This window comes from Excalfactoria chinensis, chromosome 4 (genome assembly GCF_039878825.1).
Source record: "Excalfactoria chinensis isolate bCotChi1 chromosome 4, bCotChi1.hap2, whole genome shotgun sequence".
NCBI lineage: Eukaryota > Metazoa > Chordata > Aves > Galliformes > Phasianidae > Excalfactoria > Excalfactoria chinensis.
The window spans coordinates 37,124,131-37,134,208 of NC_092828.1; the positions used below are offsets into that span (position 1 = coordinate 37,124,131).

Genomic DNA, 10,078 nt, shown 5'->3' on the forward strand with positions numbered 1-10,078 from the left:
CACAAGAAGGATAATGCTCTAGCATAATTAGAATAACTGACTTGAGTAAGATTTGCTATTGAAGCAAAACTAAGAAATCTGGGAACTCAGCCCAACCGTGGAAAGTAGTTCTTTTACCACAAATATGACATGTACATTTTATGAAACCTACTTATAACCAGGGGCCAAATTCTGTGGTCCTTATGCAAGCAGAACTTTCACTGGAAGTTCACCGAGAATGGTAGAGTTTGGCCCCAAGCTATTTCTTTTCCATTGAAAATTACTTCATTTGTAATTTCCTCTTCTTATATTTCTCAGTAACTGCAGAAATGTGAGCTAGTCATTTAATTTCAAGTGAATACAAGCTTTGAGAACTCAGTGAAACTGCAACGTTATCTTTCAGCGTAATACAATAAAGGAATAAATTTGTGGACGTGATGTTTTACTTAGAGAGGAAAAAAGATGTATTTGGATAACTGTGTAGACAGGAAAGCAATGTAGATGTGTGAGTTTTTCCATCTAAAAAAAAATGAGAATGATTTTTGGTTTTGAGACAAAAAGCAGTGGCTTTGGATGTTACAAACATCCAAATTAATGAATTAATACTGGACTTCTGGGATATTTCTTGAGGCGCAAGCTAGTACTGAATGAGATCTGAGTTGCTTATATTACCCTAGCTAATTTTATTAGTATGCTCAACCTTGCCTGGTATTTTCACTTCTCTAAGACTAAAATAAATGTGCCCACACTGTGCTGTACTGTGCCTTGTAGACACACCCAATGGGAGTAATGGCCATCAAGTGTCTTACAAAGAGCCAATTTTTGCCATTTTGATTCACACAAGTGCTCTTATTTTGATAAGTCTGAAGCATCAATAAGGAGTATGTGGATAGATAATACATATGGAGTCAGACCAAATTGATAGAGTACTGTGCTAATACAAAATCTTTCCTGTTATTCACTTACTTTTCCCATAGGAGTACTCTTCCCATTCCTCCATGCTGATGGGAAGCCTTGTGAGTACAGCCACCGTGGCATTGGCTCCAACTCCTTATGCCAAGGAATGCTCTTGAGCTCATCCCATCATACTACCATTGGGTTATATCTAATGTTGCCTTCTGGAGCAGCTTCTGCTGCAGTTGTTTTTGTGAAGAAGCTGACAGATTGAATTTTCCATCACTGGCTCTTTGTGTGAGCAAATGCATTTAAGACAATGAGTTTCACATCTTTGCTGAAATTTAGCTTTCTTTTCCAGACTGAATTGCATTACTAATGCTCTTTGAATGGGACTTACCCGAGGTTAATTTCTGAATTATGCATAAATTGTTTAATCACCTGTGAAACTTAACAACTTTGACTTTTCATTTCATTAGCTGTGAGATGGATGTGGATTAAATGTGTTTGGAAGGCCAGAGCTTGATGACACATGCAGTGAACGCCACTGAGGACTCCGTTTCATTTAATGCAGTAATAATAAACACTCCATGGGCAGTATTTCAGCAATCAGGAATGCTTTTGCAGCCTTTTTTATCTATAAGCATTTGGCTAGATGACAATATTGAAAAGAAGAAGAAGAAAAAAGAGTGAAAAATGAGTCAAACTTAGTGCTTTAATGTATCCTTCCTGACTGAAAGTATATTAATTGGCAGAATGAATTACCTCAGAATGGAGCAGAGAAAAGGCTCCATTGTGCACAGACATGGCGGGAAACCTCTCCTCTGGCTCATGTCTTCCTTCTCAGCATCATGATCTGGCCTGTCTTGTTGGTGGGCTTCAGAGGGAGCCTGGCAAGATTTATAGCTCATCTCCTTCAGGAGCTCATTCGTTTGGTTTGTTTGCATGTTGCATCAAGTTACTTGGAAGTATTTTGTGTTTAGAAACCTCCTTCCCCTGCAGAAGCTGATCTCAACTTCTGTGTGAGAGGCTATGGTACTCCTTCAGACTGCAAGGGTTAAAAGTGGGGAAAATTGGTCATTAGTTGTTTTTCCTACAGAAGCTCTGTGTCTGGAGCCCTTGCCAGGACCATGTGAGATGCAAGAGCAGAGCCTGCCTCCTTCCCAGCCCTGAGAGGCCGAAGCCTAGCAGTGACCTCGTGCAGCAGCGACCCAACCGTCTGCTGTGATGGAGGGATTAGGATGGTCACAAGGGGCTGCCTGTATTTTATCAAGTGACAGCTCAGTCTAATAAACTTGCCTTTCAGTAAGGGCTTGAATCTGTCTCTGGGGTACTGGCCCAAAGCATTTCATTAACATTACTTTTTCCCTGCTCCAGCAAATGGCAAATTATTGTATCTCTTTGAGACTGAGGGGGAAAGGGATTCAATCTTGGGTAAATAAGGCATGGTCACCATTTGTCTTTGTGCTGTGCCTTGTGAGTTTTGTGCTCTTCTTTCTCTCCCTCCTTTACTACATATTCAAATAAAAGCAGAATCGCATATTTTCAGGGACCTTTGGTGAAGAATTTGGTTAGCAGAAGGTGTTATGCTGATTCTTGGCTCAGTTAAAGTGCAATAAACCGGCAAAGCCATCATGAACTTGTAAAGCTTTTTAGTGTCTTCTTATGATTTAACAAAAGGAAAGTGTGAAGAGAATCAGTACTGAGAGACTGCTTGTGAATATGCGTACTATTTCTTACTTGTTTGCACGTATCAGGATTAAATATTGGAATAAGAAGAAAATTTGTAGGTTAAAAAAGTTTTATCTGATTTCCTATAAGCCAGTATCACATCAGAGTGAACACTGTGCTGCTGTAGATGGATGCTTCTAGAGAGAAATCAAGACTGCGTAAGTCTGGAAACTGTGCAACCTTCTCACCCTTTGGAGAAGGTCTTCCTAGGTCAGGGTGTGACCGGCAGTGGAAGTGCTGTGTGAGGGGCTGGGGTTTGCCACTGTTTTCACTCTATTTGTTCTGCGGATAAGTAAATTGAGGGCTGGAGTCTTCACAGCTGTCAGTGTGCCACCTTTGAACAACTTCTCAAAGGCAACCACATATTTAAATTGGTCCTAATTGTTACAGGAAGACTTCTGAATGTTTCCAAGACCATCTTTTTCCACTGAGCTTGTATTACAAAAATTGCTGAAATTAGATGAGGCAAGTATAAAAAAAACAACCCTTTTTTATTATTTTTTATTTTTTTCTTATTTTTGACTGTCACAGCTTGTACTTTATGTCAGGATGCCTTTGAGAAATCTGACCCTGTCCTATATGTCTCATTGACTTTCTAGCTCTGTGTACCGTGACGTGTTCAAGCATTAGTCTTTAAATTGGGGATGGCAGACCTCAGATTAACACTGTGGTATTTGTAACCTCTAGCATTTTATATCCTACTTTTCTGCAGGATCTCCTGCCCTCACTGGCACTGGAACCATCACTGTCACTGTGGATGATGTCAATGACAACGTCCCCACATTTGCCTTTAATATGTATTCTGCTACAGTTCCTGAGGATGCACCTACAGGGACAGATATTTTGCTAGTAAACTCCTCAGATGCTGATGCTTCTAGAAATGCTGTTATTAGGTAAGTCATTTAGCACTGCTGAATGCAGTCCCACCTCATGCCTCACCTGAAGATTTTTTTAGCAGTGTCCATAATCAATATGACATAAAGCTTTAAGTTGCAGAAGGATATTAGCATGTGTGTGGCTACATTCTTTCAGCAAATCTGACCTTTGTTTAGCTTTTTAGAAATGTATTAAGTATGAGAAGAGTTCCAGTCTTGTTTTTAGTTTTCCAGTAAGTTAAAAATAAACTGGAGTTCCATTTAGACCTAAGCTTGTTGTTGATAGTCTAGATTTCTTCTTTATGGTAGCTGAAGACAAAAAATAAAAAATAAACCCTTAAACTCCACATAAAATAATAAATGGATTAAGCACATCAGGCTACACTCTTGACATACACATCCTCTGAATGAAGAAGCATATTATAATCTGTGTTACTGACTAGTCTTAGTTTGTGTATCCTTTGGAAAGGCTTTAAACCTTATATTTAGCATAGCATTTAGAACTGAGTTCTTGTAATTAAAGATAATTTAATTTTCACATAAAGTTGTCATGTTCCATGAGTAAATCTACAGTCAGTTAATGTGTTCAGTTTAGAGCCCAGTTTATGGAATGAAAATTACACAATACCAGAAGTGAGATGTATCCTATTTGAAAGAAACAAAACAAAAAACAAAACAAACAAACAAACAAAAGATAGATTTTGATATTTTTGCTTTAAATACCAACTTATTTGCATGTTTTAGTTGATGCAGCTCTATTTCTTAACTGTTCTCTGGATTGAACACTGGCCATTACCAGTCTGTGAACAAGAATAATGAAGATGCTAAGTGGCAGTGACAAGCTAGAGATTATCCACTGTGAATTGATTTATTGGTGATGGAATAAAAAAGAGATTCTTATAAGACATTAATCACAGTAGCATTTAGGCTGTCTCTTCAAAATTAACTTTTATTGCTGGAAACACATCTTTCTCTGTTTTCTAATTTATAAGTCAAAATATAAAGGTAGTTTATTTATTTATTATCTCAGTTCACACTTCAAAGTGCATATCACTGTTCTCATAAATGGAGGAAAAGAAATAAAGTGAAGCAGAACTGTGTTATAGCAAAGCAAGTACGTACAAAATACTGTGATATTTTCTTTCCCACTAGCTAAAACCTAGAAATAGGAAATTTGTGTTTTGTCATTTTCCAATATTTAAAAATTACCATTTATTACATTGTGAAACAATAAAACTTTTAATTCAATTCACTCTCACTCAGAGAAACTTATTTCTGGAAAGCTTTCTTAGGAAAAAGAATACCATACAAAGCATGAATTATTGTAATGTTTGCACCCCATAGCTAAAAACTATCAGTGTGCTCTCACATTCTTTAGTGTGTTTGAATATTCCAGCTATTAGTCTTTGTCATTCACTAATTATCTCAAGAAGAATAGATTTTATTTCATAAATTGCAATTTTTAATTTGCCTTGAGGTTTTGTTTTGTACTTCTCAAACTCAGGCATATACTTTGTTTTTCTTAGACAGATTTTGTCCAAATTTAGAATTTCATATAATACAAATCTTAATAGATGACTGGTGTTAAAAAATTCCAGTTATTGGAGGGACCAGAATACCTAAGTGCTTCTTGTCAGAGGTGCCACGCACTCAGAATACCTTTTCAGTCTTGTTAGAGCGCATTCTAAAACCAAATCCTTGATTTCTCTGGATGGTATATGAAATTCTATGTGAAGATATCCTTAAAAAGAAAAAAATAAAGACTTAATTCTGTAAAAGGCAGATAGTCTTATGCAAAACAGTTACAATTCCATGTTTACTAATTCTTTTTCTCTTATTTCTGGTGATAGCCTATTATGGGAGGCTAATGGGCTGTTGAGGTACTTTCTGGTAAAGCATGCTTGAATACTGTTGAAGGTAGTATAGGTAAGAAGGATCAGCATAGAGTAGTCAAAAGACTGAGTACTTCAGTCCCATTTCTTTTATACTAGTTGTTAGAATTACAGAGTTTGGGGGTTTTATCTTTTGACGTGTTTTGGAACTTCTTTGTAAATGGACTCTTACATTGTCCACTTGGTTTGCTTTAATTTGTAGTCATATATATAACTCAGAATATCCCCTGGGAAATGCAATTTGTCTTCCTTGTTTTTTAAAGTGTCTTTCGAGCTATCTTTCCAAAGCTATCACATAAGTCATTCTCTGTACATGGAAGTACACGTTAGAGAGACTCTTCTGTGACGTCTCATAGTGTTAAAACACTGCAAATCATAGATGAAGTGTGTCCATACTGCTGGTATTTACAGAGATTTAAGTGGTGCTTTAAGCACTGCACATTCTTTCCACTCTAGATGCACATTTCTTTGGCTGAAGAATAATTACATATGGCCATCATATTGAATTATAATTAAGCAATTAAAGTGTGCTTCTGGCATTCTGTAGAGATTAATGACTGAACATGAGAAGTTGCCACAGCTTATTAGACAGACTGGCTATCAGTCCTCTAGGAAAAGCTTCTGGCCTGTGTTGTTATTTCTGTCATATCCTGTTTAGATTTTGAAAAGATGAAGATGTGGATTTTACTCTTTTTCATGATAGCAGATTTCCCCTCGATCTTTTTGTAGAATTGTGTGCCACAAAACAAAGTTGCTACTGTTCTATAACAAGCTTCTCTGAAGAAGCACTAGTAATCACAGTTGAATTTTGATTTTGTAAGGGCAGTAATATAGAATGTGAGAATTGCTCATTGTATCCAGTTTTTCTTTTTTTTTTTCCCCCCTAGAAATTCCATAATCTGAATTAATAGAAATTTAATGTTAACCAATTACCTTTAAAAATACAGCTTAGTGCTCCAGGTGCCTTTGAGATTCATTTTGTACTAAAAGTAGGTATATAGACATTCAAGAAGAGGCAAATTTACTACACTAGCAAATCAGAGGCACATGAGGTACAGTAGGTACATTATCAGTTACTACCACATTTTTACACTCCCGCAAACAAACAAACGTGCATATTCAGACACACTAATTGTCAAATTCTTCTCCTCGTTGTCTGCTGTTTGGATACTTCTGTAGTTATGGATTTGCTATGATTTGCTATAAATTAAAATTGAAATCTAGAATAGCAAAACTTAGCTCAGTATCAGGAAAATATGAATTATAAACCTTCATATACTTCTGTAAAAATCACCCTGTGATTTCTGAAAATAGTACTATTTCCAGTTATGTTCTGTAATTTCAGTTAAGAGCATGTCAATGTTTTGGATTAACACTTAATGCTATAGCCCACAGAAATCAGTACAAGAGGCTGCCTATAGCAGGTTGCTTGTGATTTTGAGAGAGTGCCCAGCTATGCAGAGGCTCAGTCTGAAACTCATTTATCAGAAATCTATCTGTGTTAAGCAACTACATTTAGAAATCCCCAGAAATGTCATTTTTGAGAAGTCTCAAAATGTGGAAGAGAAATAAAGTGAAGACAGATGGATAGACAGAAAAAAATCCTAGTGTCAATATCCGTTAGCATGGTGGTCTGAAGAGAGAAAAGATATTGTAATCTGAAGTCAGCATGCTGCCTTATGAAATACTAATTAATTTTTTTTTCATTTTTTTTTCTTTCAAACAGCTATAAGATTACTGGTGGCAATTCTCAGTTCACAATCAACCCATCAACAGGTCAGATCATCACCAGCGCTCTACTTGATCGAGAGACAAGAGAGAACTACACGTTGATTGTTGTGGCAAGTGATGGGGGCTACCCCAGGGCTCTTTCCAGTTCCGCCAGTGTGCTTGTTGCTGTTGCTGATGTGAATGACAACCCTCCCAAATTTCAACACCATCCCTATGTCACTCATGTTCCATCGCCTACTGCTTCAGGTAACCTTATCAGTGATGATGCTTACAATAGTTTAGGATAGTTCAGATGGCATTAACATCGAACTAAATGCAAAGCCATGTCACAAAGAATGTTTCTGATATATTCCTTTACAGCTGTTTGCCAAATTTCTGTCTTTGTGTTGAATAGAAGTAAGTAATGGCAAAGCCTGCTATATGACCTACATATTAGTAATTTTTTTCAGTTTATTTCTTCCACCTAAATCCAATTTGCACTCCTGCAGCTCTATAAAGAAGATGGCAAAAATGAGCACTGAGCTTTAAAATAGACTGAGCTGTAAAAATAGACAAACAGATGGACAAATTATTTTGTTGGGAAGGCAGTAGCCTATTTTTCCTCTTTGAGTATCCACCCATATATAGATATTCTTTTGTTGTCTTGAGCAAATCTTAAAGAGCATTGTGTCAACACTTTCTGAAAAGACTTCTGTATTTTCTATATAAGATATTGATTATGTTGCGTTTCTTTGAGACAATTTGTAAAGTAAAGTAAAACCAAGCTGCAGCCTTTCATTTGTTGAAACGGCGCGTAAGTTGAAGTTACTTCACTTGATACAGAAATTAATTTCTGATTAGGTTTACGATTAAACAAACCTGATAAATAAAGAAATTAGAAATGGGTAACTCTTAAATACTCGTGTTTCCTATTGGAGAATTGGCATTGCAAGGAGAAAGAAAGAAAATATATATTAGCTTGGAGATAGGGAGAATATATCAAAGGATTCTACTATTGAGACTTACCCAAGATTTAAAACAGATTAATATTGGGACCTCTAGTATCTCAAAATAGTAAAAGGTTTTTAAAGATGATCACTATCTTATAGATTCACCAAACTGCAGTCATAGTAGTTAGCTGTGAAAGTCATCATTCTCCATTCTCATATGCATTTACATACGTGGATACGCAATGCCTACAGAGAGGATTCCAAGACAACTGGTTTATGAAACAAATTTTCTTTCAAGAGAAAAAATAAATAAATAAAAAATGAAGCTGTATTTCTTTGTCTTGGAGTTCTCTTTTTAAATTTTAAACAATTGCAAATACTTCTTCTTTTTATGGAAGAATGAATTTGTTTATATTTCTTTCCTGTTTCCAGAACAGCATAATGAAAGTATATTATTATTACATTGGTGAATCTTTGTGTATTCTGACTGGAGCACAGTGCCTTTGTGTGGTTCTTTTTTTGATTGTTTCTTTAAATGTGATTATGATGAGCATACTTACTTTAAATTAAAGTGTTCTGGCAGTACTGTTTTGTATGACCCCTTATAACTAGAAATGCATAGAAAGCCTGAGCCATGTTTACTCTTTTTAACTTAGCAGAAAGCTAGAGATACATGCGCTTTTTATTTACAAATTCCTCAGTTGATAGTTTATTTTCATTTAAAAGGAAATGTTCATATCTTTTCAAATTATTTTGAAAGGCTATTGACAATTACTGGCAGTCATGACAACTATTAAAAGAAAACAAATAAAAAAAAAAAAAAAAAACCCTCAAAATTTTTTCAAGACTTTTGCTTCTATTCTGACCACAGAATTTGCAATGTGCAGTATGAAAAAAACCAAAGCTAAATTTCTTGTATAGTTGAGGCAAAAAATGGGTACAAGTAATAATAGTAATTAATAGTAACATTTTATTATCTGAAGCAAAAATTAATGCTTTATGTCTTGTTTCTCAGAAGGAATTTGAATATTGTACTTTCCTAAATATTCTCCTCTGGAGTACAACTCATTGCACTTATTGCACATGACAGACAGTGACATGAAGTATAGTTTAAAGGAGATACTGCCAAAGTCATTCTTGCCTTAAGTTGATTTTGCCTTAAGAGGCTGAAAACATGATTTTTGTACAGAAGTGGCATTTTCTAAATTTAAATAGTAAAACATCAGCAGAGTATTCTGCAAATTGTTTGAACAGAAATTTGAAAGATCTGTTATGGATTAGATCTATAAAGTTCAGTGCAAAAGGACACCCTGGATTCTTCATGCAATTAGAGCTCCTAATGCAAAAAGTGCCCATATGGTGGACCTGTCTGGAAAATGTAAATTTGAAAGACCCATAACATAATTTGTCAATGTTATTGTACTAATGTTTAATAGTTTATTATTTCGGTGTGATTTGACCCCTATCTCAGATGATCAGCGTGTTTTTAAAAATGTGGCTCCATTAGTCTACTACCCTCTAAATAGTCTTGCAGGTTAATGGCAACAAAGCCACAGCAGGAAAAAATTGTGAGGGAGAGCAAGTTATGAGGGTAAATGTCCACTCGTGATGCCTGTTCACTTATTTTATTTTGATAGTTACAGAATTACAGTGTTGAAGTCTGTTGGTTTTTTTTTGTTTGTTTTTGTTTTTTTGTTTTTTAATCATTTTATTTTGGGGTTTTTTTGTTTCTTTGCTTATTTGTTGCTTTTTGTTTGATGTTGCCATGGATAAACTATGGGCAACTCAAAAATAAATAAATGAATAAATAAATAAATAAGTGACTTTCAATTTCCCTTGAGTTGTGGCTTTCATAATGTGGATGTTCTAGAAATGGGATGCTGGACTATCAAAAAATTGCAGCTTCAGTTGCCAGTGCACATAGCCACTGACATCTGTGCAGTGCATTTCCCTGAGTGCAATGACCTGCCTTTCAGACCCATGCTTTTTGACCACATGCATGTTTCATGGGCTCACAAGCTTACCTTTTTGAATGTCACATCTTGTG

At 35.7% G+C, this 10,078-nt stretch overlaps 1 protein-coding gene across 1 annotated transcript in view; it reads left to right on the forward strand.

Moving 5' to 3' along the window:
- FAT4 (FAT atypical cadherin 4) overlaps nucleotides 1-10,078 on the forward strand; it is a 129,747-nt gene that overhangs the window by 88,516 nt on the left and 31,153 nt on the right. The window contains 2 exon segments of the mRNA XM_072336588.1: nucleotides 3,317-3,501; nucleotides 7,105-7,348. Coding sequence (XP_072192689.1) covers nucleotides 3,317-3,501; nucleotides 7,105-7,348 — 429 coding nt within the window.